This window comes from Thunnus maccoyii, chromosome 12 (assembly GCF_910596095.1).
Source record: "Thunnus maccoyii chromosome 12, fThuMac1.1, whole genome shotgun sequence".
In the NCBI taxonomy this organism is placed as follows: domain Eukaryota; kingdom Metazoa; phylum Chordata; class Actinopteri; order Scombriformes; family Scombridae; genus Thunnus; species Thunnus maccoyii.
Window position 1 is genome coordinate 14917881 of NC_056544.1, and position 17333 is coordinate 14935213.

The 17333-nt window shown below is 43.4% G+C and overlaps 1 protein-coding gene across 1 annotated transcript in view; it reads right to left on the reverse strand.

Moving 5' to 3' along the window:
* ptch2 (patched 2) overlaps nucleotides 1-13288 on the reverse strand; it is a 29788-nt gene extending 16500 nt beyond the window's left edge. Inside the window, exons 1-5 of the mRNA XM_042429929.1 lie at nucleotides 12676-13288; nucleotides 10834-11026; nucleotides 1181-1370; nucleotides 1026-1095; nucleotides 827-918 (exon numbers count right to left, since the gene is read on the reverse strand). Coding sequence (XP_042285863.1) covers nucleotides 827-918; nucleotides 1026-1095; nucleotides 1181-1370; nucleotides 10834-11026; nucleotides 12676-12822 — 692 coding nt within the window. The 5' untranslated portion in view covers nucleotides 12823-13288. The remainder of the gene's footprint in view (nucleotides 1-826; nucleotides 919-1025; nucleotides 1096-1180; nucleotides 1371-10833; nucleotides 11027-12675) is intronic.
* Nucleotides 13289-17333: the final 4045 nt, after the last annotated feature.

Here is a 17333-nt window from a genome sequence, read left to right on the forward strand (position 1 = left end):
ATCTGCTACGGTCTAAACTATCTTTTATAAATGAGGGCCTCAATTGAAATATCACTTCTGACGACAAAAAAAAGCTCTCTTTCAGTGACTCAATTTCTCAAGAGAACTTCGGCCCAAAAAAAGGAGAAGGAAAAAAAAAACCTGAATCCGCAAATGCCCAAATACGCCCAGACTCCACTGTTAACCGTCTTGTAGCCTCTCTCTGTCTTTCTCGGGGGACTTGAGGCTTGAATACTGCCCATTTTATTTGTTGGACAACTTGGGAGCTGGGAGCCCGGGGCATTACCATGAGAATGCCGAGTGTTAGCCGTGAGCTGACAAAGCCGGCCCCCCTCCCTCCTCCGGGGCCCCTGCGCTGATGGACACTCACTCGTAAACTGAAAGAATGCTTACCATTGTCTGACCCAAAGGGCTCCCCTGCCACCACCACCACCGCCGCCTCCCCGCCCTCCGTTCTACCAACCCACCACCCAGTTGCTGCTGCAGCCATCTCCTCTCTCTCCATCCCTCCCTCACTGGCTGCATCTCTCCGTCACTTTCTCTCTTTGAATTTCTCTGTCAGGGCACCCCCCTCCAGTCCCTCTCTGGGCCCTAAAAGAACTCTATTACTGACCGCTGCTGTCAGTCACAGCACCCACTGACAGACTACTGAAAGCCCAACTGTATGTCTCCATCGAGCATGTGTTAAAAGTTACGGACCCCTCCAAAAGCTCTAGACTGCAACGTCAGATGGAAGCAATGACAGCAAAGGGAGAGCCAAGAGTTTCTATGAAATGTTTTAATATGAAAAAAAAAATGAAGTTGGGTCAAATATTCCAAGACTTACGGTAAATAGGCGGAGCCTCCCTGTAGTTTTGCCCCTTCCCAAAAACAGTCCAATGGGGTGATTATCATACAGGGGAATAGCTTGTCAATCATCTGGGATCAGGAAACAGAAGGGAAACATGATTAAACATCACAAATCTGAAGTTCCTGGAAATATTTAATCAATGACAAAAAATGTAAGTGTTCCTTTGTTAACTTACCCTTTCAATCATGACATTTTCTATAATAGGGACTCCTGATTTATAGCATATTTTGTTAAGATCCCACGATCTATGAAGAAGAAAACAATTTTTAGCGTTGACAATAATGTATACACAAGAAAACTCTTTGCGTAACATGTCTGTGGTCTACTTACTTCCCAAACAGAGACACCTGGACCTTGCTGGCTGACAGGGCAGCCTCCATGTGAACCAGCAAAGCGTCCTGGGTAAGAATATTGGTGCCCTCCTCTTTGGGGGTCTGGATGAGCATCTGTGAGGTAAACACTGACTCCTCTCCCTGCTTCTCCCTGGTGTAGCGAAGCTCCTGGCTCACCCGACTGCCAGCTAAAGGAAACAAAAAAATAAAGGATTAATGAATACCGAATCCTTGAGAGATATAGACAGACACACTGTATATTATGCTTACATTAATACAGAATTTCCTCAATGCTTCACGTACAAAGACACACACACATTTGGATCCTATAACAAAGTGTCTTGCGTGCGTACATATGCACACGCACTTACACAAGAACACACACATATATCGACCAACGCCCTTGGCCTTCGCCAGTGTTGGTTTTGAAGGCACTTCACACAAGTCAGCGTCTGGCCAAGAGAAATGAGTAATACAGCTTCTCATTGGCTCCTTCTGCGAAACAGATGTGCCCTGTTAGAAAACCAGCTTTCTGATGCCCCAAAACCCTTCAACACTCTACTTCAGGGTAGCAGATATGGACAAAGACATTATGAATAAACGGAAAATCATCATGTCAAGCACTTGACTTGCTGTTCCTCTGTATACTATGTTCATCCTTGAGGCAGCTTAGATGTCAAAGCACAAAAAAGTCAACCTTAACAGCATCATTAAAGAAGAGAAGAGAAGAAGGAGGAAAAGAAGAAACTGAATACTTTTTACAGTGGCAGAGTTGGTCGAGGGGGAACGACGAGTGGCAGCGGTTATGATGCACAAGTTGAGAATGAAAGACATCAAAGCGCTTGGAGATAGAAAGAGTAAGGTAAATAGATTTATAGAGATTTATAGAGAGAAATATGGATGTCAGAGGTGGTCACGAACAGAAAAGAGAGAGAATAGGATGAAAAAAAAAACAGAGAGAGAGAGAGAGAGAGCTATGTTGTGCTGTGCGGTAGACTCCAGCCCCCTAATTACAGGAGGTTGCCCTGAAAAGAGTTTGCCAGCCGGGGGGATCTGTGCCTGTGCCAAGTGGACATGAAACATGCCGCGCTGGATCACAGAGGGCCCGTCTGCCCCTCTCGCTGTCCCACTACATGACAACCCCAGAGAGAGAAACAGAGGGAAGGGAAGGGGGGAGGTGGGGGAAGTTTGGAAACAAGGGCTACCTCCTTCTTAATTCTAACTCTCATCACTCTTTTACTCACTTTCACCGCGCTGCGCTCAAATCCTGGCTTCACCTCTTTTAGCATCTATTCCTCCTCTTAATACTCTTCTCTACTCCTGCCTCTGTCTTTCTCTCTCTCTCTCTCTGTGTCTGTCTCCCCCTCTCTTTCTTTCTTTCTCTCTTTCCCTCACACTCTCTGCACCTCCCCCCAGCCTGGAGCAGGCTCCTATAATTGATGGGGAGAAAAGAAAAAACAAACTATTCAGCCTACGCCGCGAAAGTGTGAGATCAGGTTAGAACTCTGGGCCTTGGAGACACAGTCCAATATTTCTAGGCTTCGCTTTCAAGGCTTTAATTACCTACACAGGGGCTTGAGAAAATCAAGACACCTCGTTTATTTGCAGTCAGGGGTGTCTTTTTTAAAGTGCCTGGCTCAGTGCATCCCAGAAAGAAAATAACTCAAAACGGGGCAAGTTCTCGTCAAGTCTAGAAGTTCTCATTTCAAAGGAACCACAACAAGAAGATGTAAAATGAGTCATTTTCTCAACGCTTTTGAAGACTCCTCTGGTTTAGAAAATGAAACTATTTTTAAAACAAAGATTTCAAAACTGGTTCTTTGAGTTTATGTGACTTTTATTAAACCCTTTTTACACCCATTCTGCTGGATGAATTGAACTTTTGTTCATTCCGTCAAGCACATGTACAAAGAATCTGACTCGATGTAGAAACAGTCCTTCAGACATACAGTTCCCCCACGATTCCGTTTGAGTTTCCTTGCCACACAGATTTCTAATCAAAAAAGGCTACTACAAAATGGAACCCTTTCCGTTCGTGGACCTCTTTGACATCTGTTAAACCTTTTTTGACATTTCGTATGTTAACCTCTGCAGCGTGGGGTTTTGATCCCAACAGGAACTGGGTGGCTCGGAGAGACTCTGGCCCTGTAATTACAGGCCTCCTGAAGTAAATTATAGCTATTTGTGTCTCGTTCCTCCCATCTGGACCACCCAGGCAGCCAGTCCTCTCTCTTCTCTCGCTCTCTTTCTCGCCTTCTCTCCTCAACCCCTGGTCCGGCCCCAACCACCCAACTCTGAGCCTCGCAACTACTCTGCTCAGCTCTGCTCTGCTCAGTTCACCGCTCGCTCCAGATGGAGGACTTGTCGTTTCTTTTTCGGTCTGCCCCTCTTTCAATCTCTCGGTTTCTCTTCTCCTTTTCCTCCCACTTTCTCTCTTTCTGCCTCTGTCTTTCTCTTTCTCACTCTTTTTCAATTCCCCCTACCCTCTCCCTGCACTCAGCCTGCGCTCCGCACAGCCTTAAAGAGACAGTTCCCGGAAATTTTCCCACCCTGGGAAGAAAGCTCCTTTGAATGAGGAAAAGGGGGTTCCAACACCCAAGTTGTAATATTAATATATGAGATGTTTTGTAACATGAAATATTAGTCCATGGTTGGCAACATGATCAAAAAAGAAAAAAAAAAAGAAATGATCACAAATTATAAAAACTCCTTTTAAATCACGTCCACAATCCTTTCATTTGGGTGTTTGAGAAACTCGACCACCATCTTACAAATTTTAGCAAACAACCTCACCCCGTTGGATGCAACATATGAATTCATTTACTAGCTTCACCACTAAAAGCACTTTCACAACAGTTACGACACTGGTAAAGTGAAAAGCAAGCGAAAAATGTCATAACAAGCCCTGACATGGTTTCATGGCTGTGGGTGTACATATATAATGTTTGTATGAATGTGTGTGTGTGCCTGTGTGTATGTGTATGTGTGCACCGGTGTGAACACTGGACCCTGTCTCCACCAACCTCAGTCATTTCCTCTCCACCTGACCCTTCCATCCCCAAAAGCCGAACACCCAGAATCCCCTAACTCGTTGAAATATGTGTGGCTTCTCACATCTGGCTTCTAGGACCGAGCCAAGGCCATGCACCTTTAAAAGTGCTGTGATTTGAACTTATTCTATTCTCTTCTATTCTTTTCTATTCTATTCTATTCTCATGGCTTACAGGCCTAGTCCCCGCTCCAGGCCATGCTAGGTCAGACCAGGCCACCTTCAAAGTTCAGTGTGGTAGATTAGCTGGATTAGGGGGCCTCTGAAAGGCCCCATGCTGCTATGGAGGAAGACCCAAGACGAAGAGGGCTGAAAGTGACATGTATGCTTTTACCTGCTACATAGTGATGCGCTACCAAGTGTGTAAGAAGCAACCATCTCCTGATGTACAAAGAATGGACAGTATGAGAAGAAATGCACAGCTGATTTCTACACAGAACCTCCATTCATGAAAGATAGATTTAAGGAATAAAACAGATTTGACCACCTGAGTAGCAACAATATAAAAAAGGACAAAAAACTATCCCTTGGCTGCCATCTTCTATCCATCATTTACTTTTTATGTCAACCGTTTTTTCCCCCCTACAATGTCCTGCAATAGAGGTCCTTTATATCTTTTCATTTTCAGCAAAGGAGCCAAATGAGAAATTCATTCTCTTGGCCTGGCACCCAGCATCAAAAAAAAACCTCTTGGTCCTTTTGTCAGATGTGGACCCACCAGAATCAGGACTGTGCCCCACTTTGGGTCCTCAGCCCGGCCCTGCCCTATGGCATTCCCGAGCCAGGGCACCGCCTAAAGCAGGCTGCCCCCAGCAGATGGGCTGTTCCTCCATACAATCCTTCAGTACAGCTCCAGACTGAATGCAGACCCTTTTGTCATTCAACCCTTCAATTTCATTCAGATGTTTCCCAACAAACAGCAGAATAAAATAAAGAGGGAACTTTTTTTTCACAACAAAAGCAAATGGACCAAAACTTTCCCAGCCTGTAAAACAATGCCAGAGTCGGCTGTGGGAGGGTGAGGCTGGGGGCAAGAAAGAGAAGCTGGCACTTTGGTATCTTACCTATAGAAATACAGTGTGTGTGTGTGTGTGTGTGTGTGTGTTTTTGTCTTCACAGACACGCTGTATATGTTCATTAATCGTCAAAGACAGTTGTATTATTTTAGGCGGAGAAAAAAACGAATCAATATGTGGATACTAGAAAACAAAATGATGAGTTTCAATGCTTTTAAATCATGCAGCTCTCGCCATCTTGAAAAAAAACAAGCACCCTGAGATCACACCTTAAAAACAGTACAAAACAGCGAAAAACAACATGAAAAATCAGTTTCACTTACATTCTATTCAGATGTGCCAGTGGTGTTAGCCACCACACATAAATTTCCACCAGGGTTGGCATTTAGGCACTTTCTATTTCCATATGTATAGGCTTGCCTCTGCTAATTATGCTAATCATGGGCAGTGTTGGCCACTGTGAAAAATAGTCACATTAGACACTCCACTGACCGCTAATACTGCTTAATGTGTGGTTGAAACATACATTCATCCCTGCCTGAAAGGCAAAATTTTTCCACGTTGCTGGTCTCATTCAGACAAGAAATGAATTTATTGAGCCCAAGAACCATTTCTTTTTTCCCTCCCAAGTACCAAGAAAATGTTCAGTCTCTCTCCACCTCTCTCTCTCCCTTTACTTTTTATACTTTCATGGTGTAAAGACAGAGGCAAATGGTGCAAACTCTAAGGTGACTGGTGTCGCTTTATTTCGCGCAGACCAAAGACAAAGGTTGCTCTTCAGCTGAGAGAGAAAGGGTGCCACAGTATATTGATTGAGTTTTCATTCTCCTGTTTTTCGGTTGCTTTGCAGCCTTTCTCAGGATGCTGCATTCAATGTTGCAAAGAGTCTGACAGTCCGGTGCCCCTTTGATAAAAGCTTTGGGTCCAAAATAACAATATGAAGGTATGTTTTATGTTTTAACTGTAAATGTGGCTGTTACTCAATATCCAGTAAACATGATGAATACTTTTGTTTTAAATCAAAAAGACAGGCAGACATCAGTTTGTGCGTTTCCTCTATCATTGAAGCTAAAGAAATGTGTCTGTCATATGAACATGTATGTATCTATAGCTGCTCAATGTATGTTTATTTGTTGGGGGGTGGTCCTGGTCTGACTTGAAGAGTGTGTGTGTTGGGGTGTGTGTGTGTGGGGGGGGGGGGATGCTGAGAAAAGGGGATGGAATGAAGGAGACTTGGATTGCAGGATGGAGGGAAAAGGGGGGGTGAAATAAACATTTAGAAGTGACCCAGGTTGACTCTGGTCTTGTTTGTTCTCTCTACCAGTGAGGTCCTGGGCCCTGAGCGCTGGGAGTTTATTTATCTAGCTGGGGCACCACCGCGCACTATTCACCTCCAATAATGCCTCATAGAGCTCCCTTTCTCTGTCTGAACTGGGGCGCTGTGTGCGCTCTGATGAATTATAGCATTTACCTGCTGTGCCGCTCTGAGGTTTGTTTAGAGAAACTGCTCCAAACACCAAAATGCCCACGTGTGTATTTGCTCATTTGTGCAAACGCAGAAGTGTTTTCACTCATTCTCACTCTTTTAATCAATGTTTCTTGGTCCCTTCATGTCTACAACAGGCCATGTTCAATGCTAGCTGGCTATGCTAGCACTTCAGTCTCTATGCATTCATGCTATGTGGAGTCCTTACGGTCTTTACCTCCCCCTTTCCTATCCTCTTTCTACATGGCCTCTTTATGGGACATGTGGTGCGCCTGCTATCCGGATAGGCCTTGTCTCACTGCACTCATATCTGGACACCTTGAGTCTGTGTACATGTCTATCATGCCTCACCCAAACTCTGCCAAGAAGGATGAGTTTAGTTAATGTAATCGTAAACACCAGCACTTTTACATGTGCTCTCTTTCCCAAACAAGCTTTTCAAATGGCCCTTTGTAAGAGGGGAATAATCTGGGCCGTTTGATACATGACTTTAAACAATCATCCTAACACATTAAAGAAGAAATCCCTAGTTTCATAGATTTTAAGCTTAGGCAACCAACTTCTTTCTCTTTAAAATACTCCCTCTCACAGCCCTTTATGGTGATGAAAAAAAAAAAATACTATTACTATTTTACTTTTACTATTTTTTCAAGTGAGACAGGCAAAAACGGGCACAAAAAGTGTCAGCTAGCCATAAACCTTCCACCCTGTTCCTGCCCCAACCCCCCAATGTCTACTCTCATCCCTCTCTTCTTCCTGCACCTCTTTTTACGATCTCTCTTTTCTGCTTGTAGACAATACAGACTCAAGTCACACGTTGCCTCGCTCGCATCAACTTTCACACTCTTAGAGGTGGGCAGGCTGTATAACCCTGTATAATGACTGTTTACAGTGTGCAAACTGTATTTACATTGAAATGAGAGAAATATCATATAATTCAGGCACTTCCCACCAAAATGATATATGCTGCTGAAGGAATAAGGAAAACATCTGCATATAGTGTTGATAAATCAAGTGTCATCTTACTCTGTGATACAACATTTAAAGAACAGCTTACAAAACGAGACCTATGTAAGTTATTGAAGTTATTTTGATGGGTGATGTCTGTCTCATATTCTCTCAATGACTGAGCAGTAAGCCAGAAATAGTCCTTAATCCCCTTGTCAGACTAAACACCCTGATACTGAGGCTTTTATTCTCACCTACACAGGTGTGAGGACTGAAGGCATGACTGAAGGCATGATTAACCCTTTTACTTCAGTTGCATGTCCTTCTGGGAAATGCACACAATGATAAATTCCACACAATAATCTTTAGGGCCAAGAAAAAAATGATTCAAATAAAGGCTGTCATGTAAATACTCTAGAAGTATGTTTGCTTGGGAATGCACAGCACAGAAGCTAACTATACCGACCTCCCATTCTGTCTTTCTCTGTCTACTCTTTCTAGACACAGACTGCACTGCTGTGCTCTGCTACACAGTGTTTTGGTCCTGTAGGAGGGAGGAAGCAATTAAAAAAGCCCTGGTGGCCTGACTTCACAGAGCAGGCAGACAGACAGGTAGAAATATAAACAGACGCACACAAAGCACAGGCAGACAGACGGGCACGCAGTCAGGAAATTCAGACAGGAAGACAGACGGCCGGGCAGGCTGTACGCACCGAAGGTGGCAAAGATGACAAGTGTACGTGTGTGTGTGTTTGTGTGGGTAGCTGTGGGGGCAGCTTCTAGTATGAATATATGATGGGAAGCATATGCCACTAACACATCCACAAATACACACACACACACACACACACACTTTCACACACAGCTTACACCGTGTTGGCAGAGTGTTAACACATACGGTGTCAATTCACAGCTATGATTTGACTTGTTGATTCTGAACAAATTAGGACACAAGTGGAAAAGCCTTGTTTATGCTGTGTTAGGAAAGAGCTGTTTCATAAGATTACTTGTCAAATATGATGAATATGTATTAGAAGTTCCTTTTAAGTAAAGATATACATGGAAAGATCATTCTTGCTTATAGTGCGCAGTTCATAAAATTGAATGGTTAATATAGAAAACTATTTCAATATGAAATCAGCTGTCTTATTAGCGAGCATATCATTCCTCCCTCTTGTGTTCTGGCTTATGTGCAATGGTGCATGTGTGTGTGTGTTTTACTGTGTTTGTGTGTGTGTGTGTGTGTGTGTGTGTGAGAGAGAGAGAGACAGAGAGAGAGGGAGAGGGAGAGACAGAGGGAGAACTAACCTCTCCTTGTTACCGAACCACTTTACTCTCCATTGAGGCCCTAGCAGCTTTGTCAATGGGCTATTGGTGGAAACAAGGCAGGCAGAAACTTTAGAAACATGGCCACGGCCTCTTAAAGGCACAGCATTCCTTTTCAACCCCCCAGTTCAACTCTCTCAATCCCACAGCAAAACAACTGGCACACAAACATCTAAACATCTCCTTTAAGCAATGGCTCTGCCAATTAGCTCAAGAGGTAATCCTGAAGCTTTACACTAACCAGAATGAAACCAAAGAAAAAAGGAAACTGTGAATATTAAAACTCTTGTTGCCTGTTTTTGTAGAAGGTTCAGCCTTTTCCTTCCAGCCTCAAACTAATAATTTAAGTGACTACATTAATGGAGATTGTTTTTTAAATTGTGCCCGACTGAGGGACTTATTTAAATTCCTGTGCAAGTGAAGCGCACACAGCCTCCAAACACTTCTCCTGACACCGGCGGTGTGTGATTTCTCTGACACCTCCACACAGCTCCTGTGGGAGCCGCCTGTCCCCGTCCTCTAGTGACATGGTGGGCTTAAAAAACCCTATAGAGTCTGTTTATATTCACCAACTGCTGTGGCGCTTTTAGAGCGTGCAAAACAGGTGGGTAAACTTCAGCTGCATTCACTTATATTTTTTCTTCTTGTGAGGAGGAGAGGAGGAGGGAGGGAGGGAGGGAGGGAAGGAGGGAGGGGGTTTAGGGAGGTGGTGCCTGCTTGCCTGCCTGCCTGCTTGCCTCTTGTTGAATGGAATCCAAGAATAGTTAGGGACCACACAGGGAGCCGAGGGGGGAGGGGTCAGAGCCCTCAAAGATGGCTAACCATTCACACAGTCCATCTGCTGCGGGGATCAGCCCCGGCACTGAAAGCCTGGGGGTTTAAAAGGAATTTGGCCAGTGTGAAAAACCAAATAAAGCTGCTTCTGCCCCCTGAAAATGTACAGATAACTTCAACGTAAAACGCAAAGGGGGAAGGAAAAAAAAGAGAGTAGTGTCAAATGTAAAGAGAATTTGTGAGTTAGCTCAGAATCACAAACACAGTCATGCCTAAAGCAAGAAAAAAGATAGCATATGTCTGTGTGCCAGAGGAGGAAGAGAGAACATTGTAATGATATAGTGTCAGAGGTGTTTCTCAAGTAAACTGTGATTCATTGAGAAATGAACAGACGTGAAGGAACAACAACACATACTCCAGTTCACAATGCTGAAGACACATACAGACACAAACTACTGTTGAAAACAAAGTTGATACTCTATCCACAAGCTAATTGTTATTTGTACTGCTATTATGTAGTGGCCATGATGTGAAAAATGTACAGAAATGTGTTCATTTTCATTCAGCCAAACATTAAAAAAACTACTACAAAACAGCTCCCATAAATCCTGCTCCATGTTGCTGCTCCAGTCAGCATTTCAGCCAAACAAGTAGTCAGTCTGTCAGTCACTGAACACCTAGTGCCCTCCCATGGCACTGAGATGACACTAACATGGCCACCCTGCATCTTCCCACCAGCCACTATTGTCATTCAAACTCCAATTACACCCGGTGGAAAAAAAAAAAAAAATCAATGTTCAAAAACTTTGAGCTGACTAATGTGAACAGAAAAATCCAGCCATGAACGTAAGAGTGAACTCAGAATGGTGGCGTAAGTGGAAGATGTGATGTTGTATGTGTGTGTGTGTATGTGTGTGAAACAGTAACAACACCAGACTCTGGAGCAAAAAAAAAAAAAAAACGGCTCATGCTAAGAATTTGTACTGCTGCTTCACATGAATCTTTGCTTCAAAGCAACACATGCTACACCAACAGAGATGTCTCAAACTCACCTTCCACCCATAGCTGCTCGATGTCTGTTTCGATGGCTGCGACTCTGAGTCCCACAGAAAGAGCCCCGAATACTAAGAGTCCAATAAAGAGAACCTTCCCACAGTGCCTCTGGATGTGGCAGCCCAGAGAGAACAGGAGGGCCTGGAACCTCGCCCGGATCCACAGAGGAGCTTTCTGACCTACCGCCTTCCCCTGGATTGAAGCAGGAGGGAGGGCGAGAAAAGGACAGTATTGTTATTACCATGTTACCGTTTATTATACATAAAGAATGAATCATTGCACACCTGTCCACAAAGGCAGGTTACATAGCTTGTGTTTCTATTTGTGCCTTAAGTTTGTAGATTTTGGAGCTCAGTGAAACATCCAAAACACTGGATCACATGTATATCTGTTGTCAGAGAGAGAGAGCTGTCTTTCTGTAAGATGAAGCTTTGTATAACATGATGAAAAGTTAAGGTGCTAACTAGCTAAGCACAGCTTTAACACCAGAGCTGTCCTGCCTTGCGCGTGCTGTCAGACTCACGTCCATCAGCTGAACTTAGACCAGACCTAGGACAGGATCTCCCACGACACAACACATTTAAGATGATTTAGGCTGCACAGTTGTGGCAATAATCTGCACTAATATTAAGTTTGTTTTGGGAAACTAGTTCCAAGTGGGTTCAACTTACAGACTCCAGAGAAACAGCAATGAAAAGGTCTAATAAGAACCGGCCAAACATCATTTTCATCAGCCAAAAACAAACCCACAACTCAATGAAAGCTACAGTTAGAGATGATAGTTGCAGTCTAAAAGTTGCAAAAGTAACAATCCTGTCTAATCTAAAAGATGTCATTCTATATAGACACTCTTCATTGAGTATGTAGTACAAAGTCATCACTATACATGAACTGCTGTTGGAGAGAATATTGATAGTTAAGTTTTGTTGAAATTTTGAGGGTAAATAGAAGCCTTGTTCCATCACTTTTTCATATCTTTACATATAAACTAATCCATACTCATGTTTACAAACGGAGTTTCAGCTGACATATATTTCACTACAGTAACCTACATTCTACACTTTTGCTCTAATCTTTAATACAACTAACTGTTCAAATCTCCACTTCAGGTAAAATCATTCAGTCCCTGTGATCAGGCTACAAATGTCACTCCTGCAGACGACATTGCACTGGTGTTGTGGTTTCTCTCAGCAGTGCTGAAACACGTCCAAGCATCCGGGCGGTCCAAAGATGCTTTGTCAGATCAAACTCAATCAGTGAATTCCTTTACAGGACCCACCACATTTCCAAACAGACCCCGGGCCAGTGCGCTCTGCGCTGCCTGCACAAAGCCAAAAACACGCACAACACGGCTGAGATATGTGGGAACAACCCCGCTCTCTCACTCCCTCACGGTGGAGAAATGAATGAGAATCTGATGTCCATTCAAACAAAACAGCGAGGTTAACATGCTGCCAAGTATGAAAACACTTTATTCTGTTTTTACATGTCATCCGTTTCGTCTCAGTAAACACAAAGTAGCCTGTATGGTTTCTGTTGTCAACCTCTGATGACAGTTTCTACGCTTTTCCTTTACATAAAGAGAAAATTAAAGTGAACTAGTTAAACTGCTCTACTCCCGGTTTCACTGTTGACTCCCTCAGGGAGCTCCGGTGGTCCCCGAACCCCGGTCTAGGAGCTGCTGCTTCAGCCTACCCCTACGTTCCCACATGCGCCCTCGCTTCCCGATTAGATAACGACTAAATCAAAAGCTCCCTTTGAAGACTTTTCATTCATAGTTGCGGACTGAATGAAAGCTGCCCTCATAGTAAATCCACACTAGACTGCGAGTATTGTATCACCTTTGAGATCTGTTTAAGTGCGAAAGCAGCGTGGCAGTAGCTGGGTCTCCGGAGCAGGTCTGGGTTCGCAGGCGGCTGGGAGCGCGTATAACTCGGGGGTAAATCTCCAAAGACGCCGGCCCCTGGGACCCCGCGATCCGAGGCCATAGTCCAAAGAGGGTGAACGGGGCGCAGAGCGAAGCGACAGAGAATCGGTGCGAGTTCAGAAAAAGCGACAATAATCCAACATAGAAGAGGAGCGCATCCAGCACCGCCGGCGACAAGTTAGAAGAACGTTTTCTAGTCTTCCTTGGAGCCAAACAAGTCTCGAAACTCCATCCCAACATTATGCGCCGAAATCCGTATAGATCCTTCAGTCTTCATTCGTCCAGATAGTTTATGAAACGACGTCTCAGAGAGGAGTAGTAGTTGTAGTAGTAGTAGTAGTAGTAGCCTATGTCTGAGCCGTCCGTGTCAAGTCTAACTCCGATCCCGTAGCGGTAACATTTGGAGAAGTTCGCCTCTCGGCAATTCCTGAAAAGGGAGGTTTGATGGAAAAGTGCTCCGGCTCCCATTGGCCAAGGAAGAGGCAAATTACTTTGCAAACATCGCCTATTATTAGCTGCTAAGCAACAGCTCACCAAAGTGGAGAGAGAGGGGGACCACCCAGGCTGCTGCTGCCTGGGCTGGAGGGGAGGGGAGGAGGAGGCGGAGGACGGGGAGGAGGGGGGAGGGAGAGAGGAACTCTTTCAATAAACTCCGCACAGCCGCGCGCACGCACGCACACATACAGACACACACACAGACACACACACACACACACACACACACACACACACATGCGCGCACGCTCACGCACACAGCTTGCTGCCTGCCCGCCTCACTTGCTCTCTGAACATTATTCCCAGTGGCCTGGCCCTCCAGTTTGTAAGAAGCAATCGCACATGCCATCTATTGATACAACAGCGATAGGCACGCACGCACACAATTTTCAGAGTTTCTGTTTCATCAGCAAAGGCCAATCAGTGAAAGAAAAAAAAAAGTTAATTCAGCTTTTCAGCCATTTAGCAGGAATGTAAACATGTGATTCTTGTTTTTTTATAGTAGAATTACAGATCTTTCAACACGTTTCATATCACTTCAGGGTGTGTTTGATGAGTTTTTTAGAGCCTCAAATTTGGTACACCTCAAAAATACATTTTTACCCTTTGAAATCTTTGCTGTGAGTGCAGTTTGTTCTAGGCAGCTGTGACATGAAGTGTGTAGGTTTTTAGCACCAACAGCTGTAACCTCACCTCTTATGGCCACAAGCTTCTAAAAGTAGGTTGATGGGTTTTCTGACACCCTAGAAAATATAACCCCGTGTCCCTATAAAATTACCATTAAAACATCACAGGAATTATTCCACATATGCATCTCTTTCAAAACACCTCGGAGCTGCCTGGCTCAGAGTGAAACCCTTATCTCCGTGGAGACTTTTGGAAAGTTTCCATGTCTTGCCATGCATGATTTCGTGAGTTCAGAAAGCGGTTCACCTAAGAACTATACGCCACAAAATGAATGAAAGAAAGAAAGACAGAGGCTTCTCAGGTGAGTCTGTTTTCTAATCTCTAAAGAAAAAAAAGAGGTTAGAAGTGTCTTGGTGGTTTGCTAATGTAAGCCCCCATTGGCCCCACTCATGACAGTATGAGGGTGAAGAACAAACACTTTACCAGATTTCACTGTCACTGCTGTGTGGAACATTTGTCAGGTGGTTGGTGCTAATTTGAGGCCCTTTGGGTGACTGTAAAACAATTTGAAGTTGAAGTGAAGCAATTTGAATACAGGTGTTGGTGCTGTAGGTTCATTCCAGTGTTGACAGCTAGGTCCAGGTCCAGTCCATGTGACAGCTTGTTGTTGAGCTGTTACGTCCATCATTATCACCCAGAGAGAGATAGAAGGATGTGATGTTGTATCTGATGTGGTTAATCATAATGATGGAAAAAAGGCACAGTGAGAAGATTCACTTAATATTTACTGTTGCAACTGGGACGCCATAAAGAAAAATGGAAAGTGATATAAGGAAACATATTTAAGTTTAAGAGTAACAGTAATTATCTTAGTGGTAATAAAGACACTTTTTCTAATCATTTATCATGTATTTGCAAACACTACAACATGTCTTTAGATTGCACACTCACTTTTGGGATTATACCCATTTTCTAGAAAGGCAAAGGTGAAGCAAGTTAGAGCGATAGGCAGCATTTTCAACTTTTTACATGTTAAGAAACAAGAAAATCAAATTTGTTCATGGCTATTATCATAGATTTTATACAGCAATATACTTAGTGGAAAGATTTTTTTAATGGTAGTTTACTAGTTTTTTAGTATTTAGGCTTTAATAAACAAGGACCATGCACAAAAAACATTAATCTCAAAATGAGAAGAGATGATTTATGCCAGCTTTAGTTGTTAGCTAATTTCCATCTGCGGTCCTTGGCCAGGTACACACAGAACAATCTCCAGATAGCTACAACACTCTGACATAGTCTCTATCACACTAACAATTATACAGACAGTCTGTGCAAGTTCAAGCCTCAGCTGGAAGCATATTCCAATGTTTGATGGCATATATATACACTTTATATACATTCTATATGACTTTTTAATAGGTCATGAGGTATTTAAACTAAACTGGCATTTACAGTATGCAACTCACAGTATAAGGTGTGAAATTTACATGAAAATGGTTGAGAGAATTTTTTTTTTGAATTGGCATCCATAAAACAGCAGTTTGTGTCCAACATGAGCTGCCTTATTTTGCTGTCATTGCCCTTTTCCTTCCAACGCTAAATATGAATAATTGCAAACAGACAACACGTAAAAGTAAAATCATGGACGCAGACTTTAATACTCATGTTTTTGCCACTACTATGAACAATATGAATCATCATAATCATTTTCATAATTAGTATCAATAATGATGAGGATTATCTTTAAATTATTTTTCTTATACATGCTTTTCCAAGTGTGATTTGGAATTGGGGTTGAGAGTAAAGACTACAGGGCTCAAGTTTCACCAATATTGATGGATAAGTAATCAATACTTTCACAGATGTTCGGTTAATGAGTAGACTCCCTCAATTTTAAGTATCTGTGTAACTCTTTTGTACCAACCTTCATAGATCAACAAACATAATTATCCAAGGACTGAGATACCTTTTGGAGCCACACCCAGACATATTTCAAATCTTTATTTTATAAATAAATAAAAGTGGGCACAAATGGGCAATATTAGATCTTTGGTTACAACGAAAACAACAAAGATTCAAGTGTGGAGGCAGTTTTAAAACTTTAAGCATTTCTGCTGCTTCTATCTCTTGGTTATCTCCTGATGAAACAGCTAGTATACACTATTAACTCTATTGAATTGAAAGTAGGATCACAGGATACTGCTGTGAACTTCTCATTTTACCACTACACCGCCGCTCTCCAGTGATACACCTACATATATACTTACTCATCCATCTGTCCAAATGGAGGCGGCCATACGCTCTTATAATACGCTCACGTTCCTAGGGTGGCACTGGCCGGCCTGTTTTTCCGCTTTGTTGGAACTAGTTGGGCTGGACTGGGTTGGGTCGGGTTGAGTGGTAGAGGGAAACAGGCAGCTGGAAATGGGAGCTAATGTGGAATGTGAGGAATTGGGTTGTGTGGTAGGGGGCCCCTTCAAGCCTAACAAACTCAGGGAGGTCCGAGGCCTGGTCTGGAGGCCTTGGATAAATAAACCATCTGAGATGACCATGCGCTGTGCAGATATCTGCCATCACACCGCCCCGGCCTCCAAACACAAACCGCCCAAGCCCTCTCTCCCTCTTTTCCCGTCTCCCCGTCCTGTGTCCCACATGGTCCCTCTCCTTCCATCCATCCCCTCCTCTCTTTATCTTCTCAATTGTTCCATCTTCTCTACTTTTGCCTTTTATTTCTTCTTTCTTTTCTTTTCTTAACACCTTCCTCTCTGTTTCTACTCCATTCCTGCTCTTCCTCTCTTTCCTTATCCCTCCCTCCCTATCTCCATTCCTCCATTTCATCTCTCCCCAGTGACTCCATCCATCCATCCGTTCATCCATGCATGCATGGCTGGCTGTCCGTCCGGGGTTCTGTATGTGCTATAGGCAGAGCTACGGAACCACTCTGGCATTCAGCTGTCTCACAACAGCCGAGACGCCCAGAGTTCAGGCCCGGAAAGTGTTTATTTATCAAAGAGAGAGGCTGTGAGGCTGCTCACAACTGCATTTCTTCTTTCGTTCTAACAAAGGACAAGTATAGGTGGATGGTAGACGATTCAGAAAAAGAGGAAATATATATGTTTTTCATTCTGGACCCACGAAAGAAGTGAGGTGAAAATAAAGCTTTCACATTAAAAGTACAGCACTACATCTAATATCATGAACATGTCTTGATTAGATTTAGTATATGTGCTGTAGATCAGCGGTTCCCATTCCCAGGCCTTTTTTGGCTTGTAACCCCTTAAAATGAGGCCGTACACCCTTGTGACCTCTCATCACAGGTTATGATGAATGATTGTTTCATTTGAAGAAATTTTATAGGTGCCCAGAGGTGAAAGGATTTAGTATTTCACAAGAAGAAACAGAAATTAGGAAAAGTCAGGAAAAGCTAACATACACATCGGCACTTTG